At 30.8% G+C, this 24,200-nt stretch overlaps 1 protein-coding gene across 4 annotated transcripts in view; it reads left to right on the plus strand.

Moving 5' to 3' along the window:
- LOC118183470 (ninjurin-2-like) overlaps positions 1-24,200 on the plus strand; it is a 113,640-nt gene that overhangs the window by 85,720 nt on the left and 3,720 nt on the right. For 2 of the 4 annotated variants that reach the window (XM_035353020.2, XM_035353025.2), the window contains exons 2-3: positions 13,392-13,604; positions 14,870-17,216. In XM_035353020.2, the coding sequence (XP_035208911.1) occupies positions 13,392-13,604; positions 14,870-15,115 (459 nt within the window). In that variant the 3' untranslated portion in view covers positions 15,116-17,216. Of the gene's footprint in view, positions 1-8,778; positions 8,933-13,391; positions 13,605-14,869; positions 17,217-24,200 lie in introns of those variants that run through there. The other 2 variants (XM_035353024.2, XM_035353021.2) reach the window with 2 other exon arrangements.

A 24,200-nucleotide genomic window follows, 5' to 3' on the forward strand; every position in this document is an offset into this window, starting at 1 on the left:
AATTCTTTGATGAGACAATTTAACTTAGCAGATTGTTATTGGTTTCATTTGAAGATTTAATTAAATAAACTAGCTACATTGAAATTTTGAAAAGTGATACTTAAAAAATTAATTCTGCCATATATTTATCAAAAATATTCTGCACGAATGATAACTTAATTAAACATATTTTGTTTCCAATAACCCATTTCAAAATTCTGCAGTATTTCTAAAATTCTACTAGGTATAAAAATGCTTCAAAAAAGCATTATTCTGAGATTAGTAGGAAAAAATCTTCACATTAGAACGTTCATTCCACAAAAATAAATAGTTATACGTTCAATACTGTCAGCTCTAATATTAAACTTGAACTTCATAGACGTGACAGGTAAAGAATCGATTGCTTCCTCAACCTTTTACATTAATACGAATCTGTATTCATTTTTCTTCCTGTCTGGAAATATAAGCAGAAAAATCGATTTTTTTGCCCCATATTTTTGTATTGAGCTGCATTGTATTTTCACTTGACCTTCTGAAACAAACTGATACAGAATTAAAAGTTTTTCTTCGAAAAGAAATTGATCATATTCGAATTTTGATGAATAATAAATCGATATATATTTAGCAGTACCATTTTCTTCCGGCATTACTCATCGGTGGAAAACAACAAATATTTTAGTTGAAACTATGCACGTATGATAAAAATTGTCAACATAAAAATTTGTAAAGAACAACAATGTAAAAGACCAAGGACAACACAAAAGAGGAGGGGGGACTTTTATTGGAATTACAAGTTTTCAACCGTCCACCTTCGCAGACGATAATGCACTGCATGCGGGAAATTGTTCAGAACAGCAACGGACGTAACACCGCAGAAGGAATCTATATGACCGCACATTTTATGGCGTCTTTTAATCCTGACAGATCTCGTGGATTTGTTGTGCACACCTTAGATTTCAGATAACCCAGAACCAGAAATCTTTCAGGATGAGGTCAGGGGATCTCGATGGCCAAGGAACTACAGACTTAAATATAAGTCTGTAGTTCAAATAATAAATAACTCTATCTCCAAAGTGCTGTTATAGCACTTGCCGAAAAATTGCGGCCACGTGCGAAGGAGCACCATATTGCATTCATAAAATGTCATTAATATTCTGAAATGCTGCAATTCTGGAATTACTTAGTTCTGAAATATAGTTATATTTTGAGTCCTTGTGGTGGAGCACGTTTCAATACCCGTGGAAATGACCCGTTGAAAGAAATACGGACGGAGAAGGAATGTGCTTGCGATTCCGCACCCCATCAGTCCCTTTAGCTTCCTGTAAAGGTATTATGTATATTAGCTTATTAACAAATCTAAATTGGAAGAACATATATTTCAGAAATGGGAACTATTTGCTTTGTTGTAAAATAAGGTAATTTTGAAATTGTAATTAATATCCATGATATGATATAATTTTTTTAATTGTAATTAAACTGAAATGTTATTTCCTTTGTAACAGCTATTCAGTTATTATTTTAAATGTTTACTTATCAATTTACCAAATACCGAATGGCAATAAAGATTTTCGACAATGAGCAGAACAAAGCCCATATACGATGCACATTCAACTACACTCAAAGCAGCAGATCCGAAAATTGAAGAGGGCAAACACTATTTAAAGTGTTAAGGCAAAATGCCAACAATATGATTTAAAACAGTCATTTTTGATTTTCAATACGATTTATAACAGCTTTTGTATATAATGCCGCCAAACTTAGTTAAAAAAATAAAGAAAGTCGTATATTGCTTAATGGATCATGAATAATAATTATCAGTCAGAGTCTCCTGTGATACTGTCAGCAAAACATTTAGAAAGCTTTCACAGCAGTCACTTCCGAAATATCTGAAACTGACCAGTATGTCTTGCAGAATAAAAGATTAGGCACAACAGTGGTAGTCATTTTTCTAAGGCGAACACCCTCACTCGACCGCAAAATTGCTTCGAATTACTGGTGATCGTTTTCGAGAAATTTTAGGACATCACTTCTAAGAAGAGAAAAAGATAAACAGGAGAGAGCCAAAATAGCATTATTTCAATTTACAGTTATAACAAGTCTCCTTACAATGTTTAGCCCTCTATGATCATTCAGAATGATTATCTATGAAATGCTTATTAATAAATATATTTCATTGCTTAATGTATTATTCTTGCATTATGTTTGTTTTTGCATTATATTTGCATCACTATTATTCTCCACGATAAAAATGTCCCTTTTATTACGCTTACATTATTAAGTATGTATATTAATTTCGTCTGAAATGATCTTTCTTAAATTTAAGAATTTAGGTTCCTAGTTTACATTATGTACGTACTTGTGTTTATCTTATGTATTTGTGTGCGTTGAAGTACCTCTGTTTATTCGGAACATCATAATTAACACCCTATTTATCGGTTTTGATAAAGGTTGAACTCTGTTGGTGCACCCATTCTACATGCGTAGATAAGAGAATGTAACAAAATTTAACTATGTTTTTCGATGCAGACATTTAGGTAAAATGGATTAAAGGATAAAATATTTAATTGAGCTAATTGTAGTAAAACGTTTCAATTCATTATCGATTTCATTCAGAAAAAGCGTGTATTTCTAAATAATCATGTGTTCATGGTGTTCCTTCGAAGTTCGGAGCCCCTGGCGGCCGCCAGGTCCACCAGCCGCTTAATACGCTTCTGTTCTTTGCCATCGCTTGCCAGTAAAACATAGACACGTTCGCATATAAATTAGATTTAGAAATGTTTTAACCTAAGCTAAATAAAGCATCTGAAACCAATGCCTTTTAACTGCCAGAAAATCATAAAATGTATAATAACATTATCCAGTTAAAAAATACTTGGCATAATATTTAGCAGGAAGAATCAAAATTAAGTACAGTGGATGCAATTTATATTAAAAGAATGATCATTGGACAATTTATGTGAGAAATTATTCTAATTTTCTTCTCTATTTTAAAGAACAGTCTTCGATTGAATGTGGCTATTCACAATTATAATTCACGCAATTTTTAACATCTACTTTAAACAGTAAATGATTTTACAGAAATTATGGGTTTGAAAATTTATAAGTTAATGTTTTAAAGATTAGAAAATATTACTGTATCGTCTGTAATATCGTACGATTAGGTTGTATTTTGCCAGAAATGAACATATCAATGAATGCATACTAGAATTTATTATCTTTTCAGCATATTTAAGCACATGAGTTGATTTCTGCAGTTTTCAGTGAAAAAATGGTTTTACGCAATTCCACATATCCATCTCAGATAGCTACTGTTATCTTGTCACAATATATCTAATTTATACCTGACATCAGCGGGAATATTAACAAAATAGATTATTAGTTAACTTAAAAACTCTACTTAATGTTAAGAGTAAAATTTTTGACTGAAAGTTTTCAAACTTCAGATATTTATTGCTGCTGTGCATATCAGTAGTTTTTCATAATACCTAGGCTTGCAGAATTTTGTGATGAATATCTTCGACAGGATTCATGAAAAGCTTTCATGCATGATCATGGATTACGTATGCTACCGGAAGCTGAGCAATAAAAGCAAATTCAAATAAAAATGTCATTAATGTGGATGATTTCTAGAATTTGAGAAGGCTAACGATTCCAAAAACCTATCAAGCATATTTGAACTACGTGACATAAAACCGGAAACTGAAAATTCACGTGCACAGAAGTGTGTGAAACAGATAAAAAAGACGAACATTAAAGGGAATGATGGCATTCATAATCCGTTTGACTACTACCCAGACAATTAAATATGAATAAGGTATATGATCGGCAGCAGCAGACTTTTTTTCGTGGTTTAGAGTTGGAATGGTTAAGGTTTGGGTAAAATTCATGTAATCAGCTTGCTTTGAGTTAATTCTTATTCGAGTGGAAAACATAATGACTGCAAAATATGTCTTTTTTGTAAGGGAGGAATTAAAGTTATAAGGTATTTTGGTTGGTTAGTTGGTTTATTAGATTACGGCAAAGCATTCGAGGGCTATCTGCTTTAAGGGAGGGATGCCTTCGTGGAGGACTTTTTAAGGGAAACTGGCTCGTATACACGTTACACATGGGGAAAACCACGAAAACACCCATGCATCCAGCCCGTTCGCGGGATTCAAACCTCGCACCGAACTACCAGTGTTCAGCGACGTTACCGCTCGGCCGCTGGTGGGTCTATAGGATATTTTATTTTTACTTAGCAAACCTTCGCGGTGTAGTGGGCAGCACACTCGACGCGTATTCGAGAGGTTTGTGGTTCGAGTCACGGCGAGGGCATTGCTTATTTTTCATCTCTTTCATTTCTCTTTAAAAAAATACCTAATGTCTGTGCAAAGTATTGAATAATTATAGCATTTTAAGTCTTTTGTCTTTAAACTATAATTACAGCATTTTAATTCTTTTAACGTTTAAAGTTTAAAGTTTGATTCATAGAGCTATTTGAATTCAAATTCCGGTGAGCGGAATTATGCATAAGGTTTCTGCAAGGTTTTTCTCAATTAAAATAAATATGAGACCATTTCTATAAAAAAATCCTCAAGGAATGCAACTCTTCTTTAAACAAATGACACTCGTATATTTTCCTTTAAGCAATCAACCTAATCTAAAAGTTACTTTTTTGCTATATGTGAATAGCAAACCTAATAAAAAATTAAATTTAAAAGAATTAATTTAAAATAGCTAAAAATAATTAAATAAGAATATATCAATACAAAATTTAAAAAAAAATAATATTTTTTTAATGAGGTTTATTTAGTTTACATAAGAGTTATTTTATTTTTTGGAATCTTTGCTGTCATTTCTTCCTTTCCGTCTTCTTGTCAGAATGCAAATTATCTCGACTGTATTTAAAGGAGGCTTTGATATTGTTAAGACAAAGTGCGTTCTGCAGCTTGAAGGCACGTAACCAGCTTTGCTATTCTAGATAATTAGATAGACAGTTCTAGATAATTAGTTCTGCTGTTCTAGATATCGGCAGTGCTTCTTGCCTATGTGCCGATAGTTAAGTTCACGCCGATGAATTCTGAGCCAACTTCGCGCCAAATTTACTCCGTGTAGCTTTTGGGCTATTAGCTACTTAAATTTAGTTCTTCATTTCAATTACTACTTAAGTTTCTCGCCATAACTGCTTGCGGACTTTGTAAGTACCAGAAGTACCTTCTGTTCATCATATTAAGTTTAATAGTATAAAAGGTCTTTTACATCTTTCTGAAGCTTCTCACTTTAATTTTAAATATAACGATAAGTCGCTTGAAGCCTCCCAAAAGGTTAATCACATTTTACAGTAATAAAAGACATTAAACCTTATAAATCAATGACACAATTGTTTATTATTTGAATTGTTTCATAGACACATAATCTGCGCCTATAATTTTGCTATTCATCTAAATATAATACAAAAACATTGTTGACTCTGTAGACAATTCTTTGGTTGCTCTCCGACAAAGATATGTATAGAATATTGTATTCAGGGAAAAGAAAAATTTGATTAAAAAAAGAGCCGTTTATGATAAATTTAGTAATATCACGAAAACATTTAATTACCACGCATTACAGAATATTAAACACATTAAAGCTCAAAAGCTCACAGCTGAAAAGCATTATTGCATACTTTATTCATAACTCTTATCGACCGCATATTCTTAATGATCTGATTACATAATTTTCTATTTTGAATATACCACTTTGAATTGAATACCAATGAGCTATCAGAATATTCTGAAAAGAGAAAGTTTATTCGTGATAAGAATCTCTTACCAAATGCCACTTAATCCTCAAAAGAAATCTAGTAGCGATATGCTCATTCGTGATATGAATATTACATTTTGGGCAAAATGTCGAGGAATCTTCCAAAAATTATAAAGATAATTTTTTTTCAAAATAGGTGCGTTTTACTCTGAATATATATTAACTGATCGTCATAAAAAACTAACAGTATATTTTTATTATGTTAAATACAGTGCATTTAAAGAAAACTACATGTATTAATGTACTTCAATCAAATAATATACTGAACAGTTGGTCATAGGTGTACGTTTCCGAGTAAAACCATACATCAATTAAGATAAGCTTTCTATTTGCGACAATTTGGATTACACAGTACCTTTTAAAAAATTACACGAAAATAATATATATTATTAAATGTAAAACCACGCAAAGTTAGGATTTCTACACACACACACACACACACACATACCCCAGAGAGACGGTCAGATTAATAATTTATTATTTATAGTATTGAAGATAATTCAGAAATATAGTTATGTCTGTAATATGCAAGCACTGAAATACAGCTTCAAAATTACATATTTTAAGACACTTTCACTCTATAAGAAGTGAAGAAAATGCTCAACTTGGAGATCGTGTAAAAACCAAATTTCCTTTTAAGTACAGAATTTCAAATGTAACATTTTCAAAATTTTTGAATGAGAACTTGAAACACATGCTCCTAAATAAATATGTTACATAAAACGTAACTTAAAGATGTTTGTTCTGGAAAACTGAATATGCATAGTGGTCTTTCAAGATATTTGCATATCCAAATATTTATATTAAAAATATTTTGCTATGAAACTTAGAGCATGTATGTCCTTCTTTGATTTATTTTTTCTTTTTAACTTAAAGTATGGGAAATAATTTTTATTGTTGGCACTTTTTATCTCTAAAATATGCGCTGAAAAATTCTTATGCTTTCTGCAAGTTGTTACTAAGGGAAAAAATGTCTCAGTCTGAAATGATAACATATTTAATTCATTTATAAAATCATGGTCAAGCATTAAAGAAATATTCAGTCGCACAATTTTCCTAATATATTTTATACATAAACAGAAATGAAACTAGTAGTAAACGATCCTTTGTCTTTAACCTATTTAATAGTTAAGTTATAATTTGAGTTTCATTAGAGATGTATTTCTCATTCAATTAATTCAGTTCTCACTTCGCGGCAAAGCAAAAATAATAAAAACACAAAATATCTTCATTAAAAGTTTAAAGATATAAAAAACATAAAACACCAAATACAGTTTTAAAAAATTACAAAAAAGAATTAAAATTAAAATTACAGTTTCTGCACAAAAACAAGCAAGTTGGCCAGCTGGCAAGAAGACAGATTTTTCGGTGCACAAAACTATAAGTTTACTTTTTGTCACACTCGGCAAACAGACACTGAAGGCGTAGAAACTGATTTAATTTGTTTTGGACGCTATACTGAGTCAATATAGGGGATAATTTAATAACTTAAATGATAATTCCAGAATGGATTAAGCCTAATTTAATTCGCAATAATAAAAGAAGGTGTTACTTTGTTGTTATATTGTCAATAAATCCACTATTCTGTTAAGTTTAAAATGTAAACAAATATGGCTGCTATGGTAAAAAATTAGGCTTAACAGCACTTAAATAACTTTTAAATTGTTCATAATTCTACAACTACAACATGCAGGTTAACTAAAGGCATAAAAACCTTAACCGTAAGATAAGGACAATACAATTCAATCATTTCCAAAGCAAAAAATGCACAATTTACAAACATGCAAGAATAAAGAAAGAAATTGAGCTCATTGAGCTGAGTAACAGAGTGGATATATGTGATACATATATTTATATACTTTTTTTGCGGTCGATTGCAACCAAAAAAGGAGGTGCACATCTACATGTTATAGCAGTCTCACATACAAAATTGCAACGTTCTGAGGCTATTCATTTTTGAGGTATGCGAGAGACATACATATATACGTACGCACGCCACGGAAAAAAATCTCTTCTGAATCCATTTTAAATCAGTTTTATAATTCATTTGGGGGAAAACAGTCCTTTATTCTGTCCTTACGTACAGATGTCACGCAAAAACATTGTTAAATTGCATTCAGAATGGATATTTTCTTTGAAATATGGTACCCGGAATTTTTCGTGTTTACAATACTTCCTTTACTTCGTGCAAGGAAGTAAAAAGGACGTACTGCGCAAATTTTCATTGTGAGTATCATTACTTCCCAATTAATTTTTCAAGGCTGGCTCCTTAATATCTTAAAAATCGATCACTAAGATAAGACATAATTATTTAACCATGATGAATGACAATTTGAGTTGGTGACTTAATAAAAATATTAGCAAAAAACATTTATTCCCGCTGAAAAATCAAACTTGATTAAGATCTCCTTAGACAAATCTTACATTATTTTTGTTATAAGAGGAAGATTCGTAGTAAGAAAAGCTATTATCAAGTTAGCAAATTTTTTATCTGATTTTTGGTTATTAATTTATTCATAATTTAAAATATAAACTATATAATAAATAACTAAGACAGTTAGCCTGTAAATTATTTACTTATCAAATTTCCATGTAAAAAAATCCAAGGCTTTTTCGAATTATTTAATGAAGTTTGTATGGAAGGTATAGGCATTGAACCAATTATTATGGGATGTTGCTAAGTGATTTTAAAGCACTGAAAGACTTTTGTCTAATAAATTAATAGTACTAGATAGGATTTCTTGCCAAGAAAACTATCATAAAATGGTTTTAACTGCTACCTAAAGGGCAAGGCTGATTATGATGGATAGTTTCAAAAAAGCTGTTGTTGGCTTTGAAGCTAACTTTTTTCAAATCCCTAGGGACCAAGATTCTTTTTTGTTCCGTTCATTTTTGTATAATTGCCTTAGTGCATAAATTTGCTTATATAAGTGCGCATTAGTGGTTAAATACGGCAGTGGTCACGCGATTAGGAACTTGTAAACAGGCGTTGTCGTAGCAACCGCGTAATCCGACTAAAATGCAGCCATTTCACAGATGGCCATCAAACTGTGAGGGTCTTCCTTTTTAAAGACTTGCGTACCTGGTCGCTTTAATGGACTTATTATAGATGGCACAGAATCGATCCATCGTTGTCACTCCGAGAGGCGGAGGAATAGCATTTGTAAAAGTGAGATTTAAAAAATCAATTACTACTTTGATCTTTTCCATTGTGATCATCAAACTTGGAATTTTGATGACTCTTAAGAAGGTTTATGTTAAGTATGTTGCACGGGCTTGCATTCAGTTTTATTGCACTGAGGTTTACCAAGTTTAAGTGCGGTTTAATATACATGGGTTTTATTTTTGAGGATATAATTTGATGAAATAATCTATAATGACAAGTTCTGTTATAAAGCATTTTTTCTGAAATTAATAAGAAAGTTCCTAGCTCCCTTAAAATTCTAAAATTTTTGTACTTGATTTTATTTTAATACTAGTTTCTAAATTCGAACTATTTTGAACCTTAAGATTTCAGGCCTAATTTTAATGATTCTATAGTTAAGTTGTTCTCTTTATTTATTTTTTAAGACTTCAAATTTAATTTTACGGAATCTGCTGTATCAGGTTATGAAGTTGGTATTAAAATTTCATGACGTTTCTGTTTGTTCCAAGATTCACAGGATTACTCTGTTCATGGTGTCTGTTGCGTGTGTTTGATCAGTTCATTTTTGACAGACCACTCTGAAATTAAAACCCAGCATTCCGATAGCTGCTAGACTTGAATCCGATCCTAATCATTTTGGAAACAATAAGAAGACCTAGATGACAATTAGATTGACAGCTATAATCTGTATTCTGCAAAACAATGAGAAAATTTCAATCTCCTTCCCATGAATTTTTACAGTGTGACCATGAGAGAATTTGACCATTTTACAGAGAATATTCATTTTTGCTGTTATGCCACTGGATTATAACACAGGCAATTTTCCTAACCGCAAGGAATGAAAATTAAATGTTCTCATACTCGAGTGCCAATAAGAAGACAAGTTTAAATTTCAGAGCCTGGATAATACTGGAGAAATGGGTGAATGTTTAATAAAATCCCTACAATGTTACAGTCATTGAACTGCTCCCATTTCTATTTCCATCTAGTATTATTTTGAAGAATTTTACTGCCATAGCTCAGAAATCAATCTGATTCACGGTAATATGTCGGCTTCTTTGTAATGTTCGCACATCAGAGAGATAATAGACTTATTATCTCGGAGGACAAGTGCTCCTTATCCCAAATAGTCTTTAGAGCAGGTGCTTAGGTACCATTATATATTTCGCGACCTCCTGATTATCTTTTTGAAAACGCACCATGACCTAGAATATTTGGAACATTATTTAGTCTATAAGGTATTTCTCCAGCCTTCTTGGCACGCCTTCGTGGTGTGGTGGCCTGCACGTTGGGCGCGTCTTCCAGAGATCCGTGGTTGGATACCCGGCGAGGGCTTTGCTCATTTTTCAGCACTCCTGCTTTAAAAAATAACCTAATGACTCTACAGAGAGGCCCGAACTAAAAAGGATGTTGGATGATGATTCTCCACACCCAGAATTTGGCGACTGAGTCCTCTAAAACCCCAGACGCCCTTTAAAAGGGGGAGTATATAAGGTATTTCTCCCGCGTTCTTCGTATGCCTTCGTAGTGTCGTGGTCTGCACGTTGGGTGCGTATTCCAGTATGTATGCTTGTATGCTTCCAAAAAATACCTCTACATGTCTACTCTTTTCTCTCACAAGCGAAATTATTTTCTCCATAAATGATATGTCCATTTATCTAAATGCTGATAAGAAATTAATGATGAAGCTCAAAATGACGTAGATTAAAGCTGCGCTCATTCAAAACGAAATCAAATTGCCACAAAAATTCCAAATTTAAAATTTTTACTACCTACTTATCAAAATTTCCCCCTTTTTTATACTATTTTTTTTTTTTTTTTTTTTTTTATTTGAATATATCGGAAAAAAACTTCCTATGTATTTGCGTTTGAATTATTCATTGCAAACTCAGATTTATTTATTAGAAACTTATTTTTATAATTCTTATGAATTAAGCATGCCCATAATCTTATAAAATGCTTTAATTTCTTTCCCTTAATAGTTACAACGATACTGTATTCTAAGCTTTGATATTTTTATAATATTATCCTCTTTTTTTATTTACAATGTTTTACATGGTTTCATTTTTTGAAAATTCGAATACAGTACTAATCCAAATTGCCGTGCTCTGAGTTTGTTCTGTACCTTCAGGCCGGAAAAATGTATTGAAGTACGCAATCAACATTAAATTGCACAACTTTTCAATTTGCTTGAAAATTTTGAAAATTATTTAATCGTCCTTTTGAAACCTATTTTTTTAATGATTTACCAATTGCATTGATAAAATAATATCTCTTTAGAAAAATTGTTACCTTTAAATTAAATTGTTATTAGTTTATTTTAATCTAAATTTGGTAAATTCAGCTATAAAATTCTTTTCCCTTTTTTATCCTAAATTTTACAGCAGAATTTTTAAATTTTTTACATGATGTGTGCTTTTTAAGTAGTGTTATATGTGCTCAAAATATAACATATAAAATTTATAAATCAAATGCAAGTCTTGCAAACATATAACACCTATCAAAATTTGCTAAAATTTTTAAATAACAAGCATTTTTAATTAAAAGAAAGTATGTTTTATTTATTGAAATTTTATTTAAATTTTGAATTACATTATTACTTCCTTGCAGGAAGTAAAGGAAGTATTGTAATCACGAAAAATTCCGGGTATCATATTTCAACTAAAATATGCATTTTGACCACTATTGAATGCAATTTAATGATGTTTTTCCATCCTGTACCTGTACATAAGGACAGAATAAAAGACTCTTTTTCCCAAAACGAATTATAAAACTGATTTAAAATGGATTCAGAAGAGACTTTTTCGTGGCGTCTGTAACGTATGTATGTATGTACAATATCTCACGTAACTCAAAAACGAGTAGCCTCATAAAGTTGAAATTTCGTGTATAGAACTGCTATAATAAGTAGTTGCGCGCCTTCTGTTTTTGGTTGCAGGGCGTATCGAAAGTATATATATATATATATTGAATGAGCTAAAATTCATTTAATTCGAAAACAAGTTTTTCTAATACTTGCGCAATAGCTGCAAAGTAAGATAATAATAATTTATTTGCTAAAGAAATATTGATTATATTATCTCCTATTATAAATTTAGTAGAATAAACCCACTCTATTACTCGGCTCAGTGAGCTCAGTTTTTTTTATTCTTATATGTTGATAAATTGCGCATCTTTTGCTTTAAAAATGATTGAATTCTGTTGTTCTTATCTTTCGGTTAATGTTTTTATGCCTTTAGTTAATCTGCATGCACTAGTTGTAGAATTATCAATAATTTAAGAGTTGTTTAAGGGCGGCTAAGCCTAATTTTCGTTTCCCATAGCAGCCGTATTTGTTTACATTTGAAACCCGGCAGAATAGTGAATTCAGTTTCTGCACCTTCAGTGTCTTTTTGCCTTGTGGGACCAAAATTAAACTTTCATTTTAGTGCACGGAAAAATCTGCCTTGTTGCCTGAGGTCCGAACTGCTTGTTTTTGCGCACAAATTATAATTTAATTGTAATTTTTTTTATTTTTGTTTTAAATGTATTTGGTGTTTTATTTTTTTCTATATTTTTCAATTTTTACTGAAGATATTTTGAGGTTTTATGTATTTTTGCCTTGTCGCGAACTGAGAACAGAATTAATTGAATGAGAAATATAATGAAATGCGAGGGAATAAGTTTAAATGAAATGAAGCAAAAAAATACGTATAATTTAATATTCCGTATAAAGAAGTCATGTGGTGTACACATCAGATGTTTTTTAATTTTACAAGTCAGAAAAATGCTTCGACTTTTATAATATCGTTTATAAAAATGAATTGTTATTTGTCCTTCACATTTAAGGTACACTTCAAATCGATTCAAATTACCTGGATTTCAATAAAAAATTGTTTCGAAAAATTTATATCTTTATCGATAATTATGTAAATATTTTCATTTTATTCAGGGACAGAACTCATGAAGATTCAAGTTATCGACAGAATAAGTTTTCTGTTCCATGAATTTCAAAAACTGATATATATATATATATATATATGTACTATCATCATAAATTTTCCTTACCGTAGTAAATTGTATTATTTTAATACAAACTTCTTTACGGATTTTAGTTTTAACTTAAACTGAAACTTTTAAATTACATATTTTACATTCACATGGAAAGAGATTTCATTTCAAATGAAAAGTGGAATGCTTTTAATATTAAAGTACGTTTCTTTCAGTTAGATTTGAAAGTTAACTTTCTAAAACTGTCAGCTGTTTTTAAAGGTATTGTTCTCTTAAATTTTACATATGTATAAATTAATTATTAATTAATAAATTAATTACTATAGGTAGAAATTTGGGAAAAATTTTCCAATAATTTTTTGTCTTTGTATTGCTAATAATTTAAGACAATTTGATGCACATATGTACTTGTTATTTCATACAAAATTTTTAATTAAACTATTGCGGGTAAATATAAGTTACAATAGTTTTAAAATCAAATTAAATTTTACAGGCTCCTGGCGGAGAGCCTGCAGCTAAAGGGTCACAAACCGGCGTTCTGGATGCTAATGTATACGCCACGAAGAAAACCATAGCACAAGGCTTGCTAGATGTGGCCCTGCTAACAGCAAATGCATCGCAACTCAAATACTTATTGCAAGTTGGAAAAGAGCACGAATTTTATTACGTTATGATGACTCTAATAAGCCTTTCCATTATTTTACAGGTAATACTTTCTTACTGATTTCGTTTACCTGCTCTCTTTGATGTTTTACAAAATACAAAAATGTGTTAAAAATAGAACTGCAGAAATTTTTTTTTTTTTTACTTTTCACAAAATCTGTTTCTTTTTAAAATATAAATTCGAAATTTTCGCAAAGCAATGGATTGAAATTTTTATTTATAGAATAAAAACAGATTATTTATTAAATTGTATTAATTAACTACGAAATTAACCACTTAAAAATAATTAATACTAACTAGACCAGAATTTGGAAACATTTTAAATTAATTTTCTCTCCTCTTATTATTTGCAATTTTAAAGCAACTTTATACACAAGCGGGTATATTGAAAAAAAACCGTAGCTGTAGATTTGCAAGTCTTTAAGTAGTTAACACGCATTTCCCACATTTAATTTTAACTGCAGTATAATATCTTTATTCTAATTAGTTTAAGATCGGAATGTCATAAATGCCAAAACATTATGTAAATTAAATTAGTTAAGAATGAGCTATCAGTTTAAAATTATATCCAAAAAGTGTCTTCCGTCTACTTCACTAATATATATCCATAAAGTTATTATAGTTCATAGGTCTGAAATAAATATTTGCGAAAAAAACTCGTAAGACTTCATATTAAGTTTCTCATAATATTAATATAAAATAATAGTTAAAATAAATAGCCATCAATAGTAATATAATCTAAAATTTAAAAATAAATAGTTTAATTTAACAAATTTTTTGCGCTTGATATTAAATTACCGTATGCTTCTTCACGACATTAAACTCATTTTGTTTTTATCATCCAGCTATTCCAAATAATTATTATTTTCTCGAATAATTTTAGAATCAAATTAATCAAGGTTATTGATTAAAATCCAGCATATTACCAACTTTGAATTCCCCCTAGCACGAAAGCTTAAGGAAACGAATTGTTATTTAACATTTAATTGTGATAGTGGTTTTGGGTTTTCCAAATAAAGTCCCCCCTCCCTTAAAATGCATATAAATTTGTTTGCTATTCTCTTTTACTTTTTATCAACAATAATATAACTAAATCTAATGTATTTTTCACGGCTTTGGAAATAATACTACTTTCATTTCCCTTTTCCCACCTCCCTTAAACTATGCAATTTCTGTAGCAGAACATATGCAGTCATTTTTTAGGAAAGGCAGTAAGCAATTCAATGCGAATTAAAACATTTGCCAGTGTATAATTAAACATAAACACCCGGACATTCGGGGTGAGCTTTCGTTGTTCTTTCTTCATAGATGTGCCTGGGATCTGTCCTCATCCTCAAGGGCCATTGTGACATCAATGAAGCTTCCCAGCAAGCCAGAGCAGAAAAACTCAACGACGCAGCTGTTTGGATTGTTTTTGCATCAACTGTAGTCCATGCTTTCCTTTCTGTGTTCCACATCAACCCCCCAGAGCAGCTACCTTTCAGCGCCTACTATCTTAATAGCACAAGTCCAACCACGATAAATCCAACAGAAGACTATGATACAGAATCATAGCACATCTTGTAGCAATCAAGAGTATACATCGAGCCAAACTAATTTGCTACAAATTATTTAAGTATATGTGAGCTAATTCATTGTTCACAATTCATGAATGGATAGTTTCAAAGATGTTATTGAATTAATCCGAAGTGTCATGCAACCGTAATTGATTTGCTCGAAGCATAACATTAATCAACAAAGTGCATTGATCCAGAGGTGTTCATTCGTAACAAAAATGATCCAAGATATTGTGCTGTGATATCACGAAGCATTTTGATTGTAAGCGTAAGATGTTATTACAAAATTCATTTTACCTACCTGATTACAGGGGTAAACTTGATATAAAATAACAAGCATTACGTTGTACAGGGTTCATTACAACCTAATGGTGAATTTTTCATATTGTTTTTGTAAAATATCCTACGAAATTATTAAGGGCTGAAAATATTAAGATCTAGTCAACTAATTTAAGCAAAAACTCTTAAAATAACGGTTTAATTAAGATCATGGAATGCCCTCTCATGTCTGTTTTAGAATAAAAGTCGAACTCTTACATAAGTGTGATGGAATCCGTTTCATTCCGTGTAACTCATAAGTGTGGTGGAATCCGTATAATGTTGATTAATTCACTTTTTTCTCACAAATATCAGTGAAAAATTTTGAAATTATCAGTCAATGAACTATCAATACGATGTATGCAGACATATGAATAGTAGACATTATATGATTAGTGGCTGATCATTAAACATCCAATCCAAAACATTTCTCGATAAGTTCGATAAGAAATTTAACTACGAGAACTAAGTCTGTTTATCTTCATCACTTGACAGTTTTAGTGCCATATATTACTTGAGCTACAAAAGCTTTAATTTAAGAAATCTAATTAAGATCTTATATAACAATAGGGTTCAAATGGTATACAAATTCTACCATGCGATATAATTTGACGTCGTGAATCACCATCAAAATATATTACGCAAATTTCGACGCTGAAACATTTATTCAAAACTATAATTGATAATTATGATTGATATGGTGGACTAACTGTATTTGTTTGTGAAATTTATTGTTGGATAAAAACTATCATTCTTATATCATTATTCTTAGATCAACAAAACATGGATTTTTGTTATGATTAAAATTATGATCTTTTCCTTTTTAAAAAATGCATATTTTATAAGTAGATAATACGATATTTCTGCCAAATACTGAATAATTGAATGAACAATTAATAACTAATGAGAACAATGACGCACAAATCTTAACAAATAGTTAAAAATTATTATTTTATGGAAGGTTTGTGTAAACTAAAAACTCCTATGAACATTCAGATCTTCTAACACAAAGTTATATTACATTTCTTGATATTAAAAAGATTTTTTATTGCTGATTGTATACTTTGTTTACCCATTTTCGTCTTGAAGGTGGTAGTTCACCTTTTGTAAAACTTATATTGCATAGATACTTACGCATTATCGCAACCATCTTGGCGCAGTTTGGCGAATTTTAAGGAAGAACAATTACTTTTATTGTAAAAAATTATATATTACATACATATTCTACATTTCAACTATATATTTATCCCAAAATACAATCCGTAAACCTAGTTACAAACGGATTTTTGTTTTTGTAGTAAACGAAATTTCGCAGCGATCGCCTTGAAAAAGAATTCGAAGCATAGTTCCTTTAGAAATTTTGACAATAACATATTCCTGCAGAAATTTCACCTGTGTCTCTCCTATTATAGGAAAATCATACAAGCACAAATTTTAAAATCGAGTATAAGACAAAAATAATTATAACTTTTCTATAAGGAGCCGTTGAAACTCGGAACACAACAAAAACAACGCATACGAAATTGGCGACGTTGGAAAAAAAATATTTGTCATGCGCATGGTTACCTGCGTAATTATTATGTGAGTAATTACCAGACTTTCATATATTCTGAAGATTTGGCAATTTCTAATAAAGGTTGGTTGCGATAATACGTAAGTACCGTTTCATGTTACAGGTGTTGGTTCATCATGGGATTCAGTTGCACAATTTTATTTCAGTATTATCCAAAACTGTTCATATATTAAAATCTTTTGAATTTTAAATAAAGTTTGAATAACGAGTTTATAGTTTTATTTACAATATTAGTTTAAATTTAAGGAAAATATATCCCTCCCCTCAAAAAAAATTGCAAAGCTGCATTGATTTCATCAGTCATAGATTCCAATAGTTATATATAGCATTTTTTACACATGTATAAAATATTTGTTTTAATTCAGTTCAAAGAGTGTATTTTTCTTGAGCCACTGCTGGCGATTTGGATTGAGCTGTTTTAGCCTGCACACACACATATGGAAGTAATCCGAAAGAAAGAAAAAATAAATTAAGGTAATTTCTTGAGGACCGACGCCATATTGTCATTGCAACTTAAAGGTTTCTCTTGGACTTTAAGGATATGAAAAACAAATTATTTTGTTTTTCATATCCTTAAAGTCCAAGAGACCAGAAGAGAGATTTTTGCCATTTAATCAAAGGAACAGCTACCTAACTAGTTTGGTGCTATGTTTACTAACAAGTACAATTTCATCTCTATAGGCAAAATATCATCTATCATTCTTGGCTAGTTTTAAAACAACTAATTTAACAAAAACAATAAGACCGTGTTAAGCCATGCTGCTTGGCACACTGCTTATCTCAGCGCCTATCGGATTTTTGTTAAATACTTGTACTAGTTAAATTTACTCTAGAATTTAAGATTGCATTGTGAAATGGATGCAAATGATAAAAAAAAACTCAAAACGATAATTGGTAATTTACATTTTAGCCTTATAAAATGATCTCACAGAAGAATCTTTAAGTTACAATATCAATTTGGCATCCATTTACACCTCAATAAATATTTCTCTTTTTTTTCCATGCTATTTGTACACAGTTACAATGTATTGTAAATCGTAAATTATTTTATGCATTAAAAGTACACAAATCGATAATACTGCTATTATCCACGCACACGTTCACAGTATATACACGTTTTTGTCCATAAAACATAGATGAGTTACAAAAAAATCTTTATTTTTATATAATGATATTCCAAATAAACTTGTTTGACATTTCATTGTTAATGAATATTGTTATGCCAAATATAAGTTTGAAAAAATGTAACAAAGAAATGCGAAATACATTAATTCTTCATTAGAAACAGAAAATAATATCACTTACATCAAAACACAGTTATTGCTTGTATACAAAATGTAAAGCTCCCGGACAATACTTTCTGGATTTTTAAAAACTAAAAATGTATATATGTATTTAGTTGGATTAGTTACATAAACATAGATCATGAACTTCATAATTATTGGTTAACTTCACAATTATAATTAGCCAGAGGCCTTAAAAACTTTCATTGCTGTAATTTTTACTTTTTGAGATAAGTGTGTAGCATGGATTTTATAAAAAAGAATAAGCTTGGAGAAATAATATTAAAAGATTGTTTCTTAGCATTTCACTTACTTTACCACTGTTTGTTTTTTATTCCTGTATTGATGCTGTCTCTTTTTTCCTCTGTTAATGTTCAATTATTCGTCAACATTAGGTAAGTTTCTATTGCAATACTTTCTTGATGAGTTTAATTTATACAGAGACTGTTGGCACATTTTTAGATGAATTTGCTTCGTTATAAAACAAATCGTCTGCTTTGAAATTCTTTTTTTCAATGGAAACTATATTTTTGAATGCATAAATAATCGTCTGCTACTTGACAGTTCTGTTTTCATGCAAAACGGCGCTTTTAAAGAAACAAGGTTATGTCTGTGCTCTTTCCAAAGAAAATTACTTCTACCTAGTTATTGAAAAACGCTATGAAAGCCATAGTTTTTCAACATCTAAAGCTACGATAGGTAATAATTACAACAAGAAAGAGGAGGAAGTCAAAATTTGGCTTCACGTGTAATGATTATCTAAGTACGTATCCAAGGGAAAAAAGGAATGTTTCAAATGTTGCAGAAGTAAGTTTTTTTTAATGTTAAAAGAAAATTCGCCAAGTCAAAGGACAGTTGCAAAATCCTTTAGCAACTGTAAACAAAGTGGTTAATGCTGATTTGAATATTAAAAGGCTAAAAAAACATATTGTGGATCTTCTTTCTCCACGACATAGAGCCGAACGTAGAACGCGCTGCAGAATTCTTTATGTGAAATATGCATTCGAGTAAAAATGGAAAATGTTCTCACAATAAATTAATCTCGGATGTATTTAAATGACTGTAACAAAAAGAGATCCATTTATTACCATCACAGTGAAGAAAAAAATCTTAAAACATGGTTCAAAGAATCTGAAGAAAGTTTTTTGAAAGGATTTATAAAAAAATTAGAACAAGAAACGTGTACTAAGACTGTACCTTTCACTCATATCCTTACTAAATCTCTTGATGTATCACCCATGGATTTTTGGTCTTTTGGACTTTTAAAAAGGGGACTGATCAGACGTCGACCAAGAACTCTCCTTATGCTTTATAAAGCTGTTCAAGAGAAATAGGATAAAACTTCTCTTCCAACGGTACAAAATGCCTCATTGTCTTGGAAATCACGATGTAGAAAGAGAAGTAAGAATAAGGGTTATCAAATAGAACACTTAAAACACAAAAATTATAGGCCAAATATTTCTGTAAATACAATGAAAGTCGTTTAAAAAATGTGCGAACAGCCTTTACATGCATGTCATACAAGATCTACATTTTTAATCACTAAAGAATTTGATAAAGATTATGTTTTAAATCTATAGGAGTAGTTTATGCACATTTATCTTTTCAATAGTAATTTAATTTGCCTACAAAGAACGTTGTGGAAAAGAATGAGACAAATTACATATTTTTTAAAGGTTAACGCTATAATTCAATAAAATAAAAATATTATTCAATAAGTTCATTTTTGATATCCAAATTTAAATTTCTATGTGAAATCTATGTGAAATCTTTTTAGCCTGTCATGCCAAGATTTGCTTTATATCTTGTCACACACACCTGCACAGTTTCTTTAGAAATTCATTTCAGAAATCGAAGTTAAATCCCTTTGAATTGTGCAGATTTAGTCTTCTTTTTTTTTTTCATTGAAATATATTGCTTTTAATAAGAGTCTCAAATCTTTCGACAACGTTTGATTTAGGTATAGGGTGTCTTATACGATTTAGACACAAAATTACATTTTGGCTATTTCAATAGTTGGTAACATCTAGTGTATTTTGACTGATAGCTAGGTCGGATAAAACAAAATAGCTACATTTTGATTGCATTGTTTGATTAAAGTAGTGTTTCTAAAATTTTTTAGAATATCATGCGGACCCTCTTTCTCTAGTTCCTTTCAAGAGCAATTTTTTTAGCATATGTTATTCCCAGATATTTTTGAAATACTGTTAATTAAAAGTAATTCAAATTTATGTCGTTATTAAGTAATTAAGTTAACAGAATAAAATTTGGATATTTTTTTATTCATTCAAGATCATTAGTGTGTGTGTGTGATTATGGCAAAGCCTCGAGGGCTATCTGCCTAAGAGGAGGGATGCCTTCGTGGAGGACTTTCTAAGGGAAACTGGCTCGTATACACGTTACACATGGGGAAAACCACGAAAACGCCCATGCAGCCAGCCCGTTCGCGGGATTCGAACCTCGGACCGAACTACCAGTGTTCAGCGATTTTACCGCTCGGCCGCTGGTGGGCCTCAAGATCATTAGAGATTGGGTAGTCTTATTAGCTAAATATAAATAAATGATGTCTCACATTAATGAGATGGATGAAACTGCTGATTCTTGCATAGTTGTTCTATGTTTGGATGTGCGCTAAAAAGAAGCTCAGTCATAGTGATTAAAGTTCGTCTTTTATCGCGAAGACCAGAGATGATGTCCGTAGGTAGGATAGGTGGTTATAAGTTTTATAAAATGTCAATCTTGGGGGGGGGGGAAGATAGACGATTGGCCCTATGTCATTTCCAAATTCTGAGATTGTACTGTACAGTGTGGATGTATAGCAGTGCTGGGGAAACCTCTGACTTGATATTTGGGTGACACTCGTTTCCAGAGCCATCAATGAAAACGAAACTTGCATAATACGAAATTATTTGCCTCTTCCAACGGCCTCATCTTTGTCAACATGTATGTCACTTACCTCAAGTACATTCGACTGCGTTCTTGGCAGACAGATGCACTCGATCGCTGTGTTCGTTAAGTGCTTTTGAATGCTTGGAACAGATTACTTAACATTTTTAACTACGTAAAAAAATCTAGCAATGGCTTTACTAACAATTTTTCCATCAATATATTTTTGTGAAATTTTGTTCTCAAATTAAATAATATTAATACAAATATATCAAACCGGCTGACAGATCAAGTGAGTAAAGCTTGGGGCTTTGGAGTGCACAAAATATAAACCTTCAATTGAAAAATTTATCAAATTTCAGACACCAAAAAATCACAAACCTAATAAATAATATGCGTTTCGCTTTATATATATATATATATATATATATATATATAAATCTACCTTTCCATTTTCTACAGAGCGCTTATTTATTTTCTGTGTTCTCTTACGATTTGATTATCATTGTTTATATTATTGATTTTTTAATATAAACTAAGTATTAAAAATAAAAAATAAAAAAATATCAGATGCAGAACGTTTTTTCCAATAAGGTTGCCCAATACAGTCCAAGAAGTTACGAATATTTTTATATGTGATACGGAACGAGAGTTAAGCTAGGTTTTTTTTTTTTTTTTTTTTTTTTTTTTTTTTTTTTTTTTCTAATTTTGTCGAGTTCAAAAAATTCTCCATCATTGCTCTATAGTGTGTGGATATAGTGTTTCATCTACAATTTGCAATTAATTTGAATTTTACGTTTTACCATTTCTGAAAATCTAAGAAGATCACAAGGTAGGCTTCGAGGATGACTTATGGTCGTGAATCACAGATTGAGAAACAGTGGATTAAAGGAATAAAACATTTTTAATGCACTTATTTGAATAAATGGATTTATTTACAGTTCCCTGAAAAACGATTGGTCTGGAAATATCGCCGTCTTCATGGCATGCCACACCATTAATTCTTTTTCCCCTTGCGAATTTTTCTTTTTCAAAAATTAGGATTAATTTGGATGTAGACAGTAACAGAGTTAATGAATTTGAAATCATTTACCGTTCGGTGAAAAAAGACCATTTAGAAAAAATATTTTCTTTCCCTATAGCATGCCATACCATTAGTTTTCTTGCGAATTTTTCTGTAGGGTTTATTATGAAGTACACAGTAACACAGCTAGGAATTATTAAATGATAATATACTCTCTAACTGTGCTCCTATGAGCCAGTGCAACTATAAGATTCAAATCAAGCATTAAAAACTTTTCGCTAAAGAGTTTCATCCCATTTTCGAATGGCACATTTTAGGCTATCAATTTTGTTTGATTTCCTTAGTCTTTTCATGTATTTTAGATTTATCTTTTTTGTATAAGATTTTTAAGCCTAAATCTTCCTTAATTTGGTGAGCAGTTAGTTTTGACACATTCAGCTTTGAGCCAGAAATGTCAGTTTTTCCAACTAGCTTTACTTTAATCATTTCCATGATCTGTTTGCTTACTTTGTGCATCAGCTTTCCAAAATATTGATTAAGAGCAACATTTTTTTGCTCTTTATTCTGCTTTAAACCTCTGCAAGTCTTTGCTTTTGGTATTTGGTTGTTTTTATAAATTTTAATTGCAGCTGTTTTGCGTCTTTTACACTCCCAATTATAAATCTTTACTATTTTCTTCTAAATTCTCACACATCAGAATATGTTTTTAACCATTATATTTGTAATTAATTCGAAATAGAGCAAATGCATTTTATGTATGTAAGTTAATTAAAATTATTAAATCTTCTATATAAATAAGTTAACCAAAGTAAACAATTCAATAATTAATAATCAAGTAATTATTTTTCTAAAGATAGCGAAATCTAGTTCCTGGTTAATTAAATCAACATTCTTAAATATATATTATTTTTAAGATTCCCAAAATATGAAATTTACTTCTAAGTGTTCCGATATATCTATTTTATTTAGGAAAATCTTGAACAGGTTTAGCTAGAAATGGACAAGACACGAGAAAATAACAATTGACTGTACAAGTATAGTCCCGCCACAACTGTGCAGTTACGCCCCAGTTCTAACGGAGAACATCCTGAAGCATGTTCAAACTACTGCTATTGCTAGCACTCCTCAGAGCCTAGAGGAATTAAATACGCAATGTTATACTGGTATTTAAAATGATTCTGTTCTGCATAGATGGAATCAGTTAATAAAAACGAACAATACAAACCTACTTTTTAAGAGGAAATTTTAAATATTTTAAAATGTCAACACTCTTCCTTCACCATCATCCTCTCGAGAAGACTTTTGGCTCGCCGTGTATTTTGAGCGCTTCTTTACCGCAGAGATACTATGCGCTTACAAACATCCCTGCCTTCTCCGGAATTCAAGCACCGACCTGCATAGAGGGAATCAGTATATGAAAAAGAACAATACAAACCTACTTTTTGAGAGAAAATTTTAAATATTTTAAAATCATAGGGAAAGTATAACCACAGATTATTCTGTGGCATCGGTGAATTCAAAAATCATTTCTCCATGCTGCTGATATTGGTTTAATTTTTAGTCTAATAAATATGAAATTTTTTCATTAAAAATTAAGAGAGATGGATCTTCCACATCTGAAAGATAAATTTTCTCATGTAACCATAGTTTCGTCGGTTATAGGAAAGCACGCAAAGCCAGTCATTTTCATGAACCATTGCTTTTGAAAGGCTCTGCGTGGAACCACATATTATTCAAATTCCACGGAAAAAATATTCATTAAATGTTCGTACAATCATTTTAAGAGTATAATTAATATATATGGTGACGCAAAAACCTCCAAAAGTGTTTTTGGAGTTAGGACTAAGCTTTTTTGCACGCAATAACAATAAAATAAAAGCGTAATATCGATTTAAAAAAAAAAGAAATGATGATGACAGAAAAGGCTGTAATGATCTTTTTCCTGCTCCGAATAAGCTAAATTCCATTGCGCAGAGTAAACCATTATGTTGCCCAAGTA

This window comes from Stegodyphus dumicola, chromosome 12 (genome assembly GCF_044657685.1).
Source record: "Stegodyphus dumicola isolate Sdum_Otavi_A_Nest chromosome 12, ASM4465768v1".
Lineage (NCBI taxonomy): Eukaryota > Metazoa > Arthropoda > Arachnida > Araneae > Eresidae > Stegodyphus > Stegodyphus dumicola.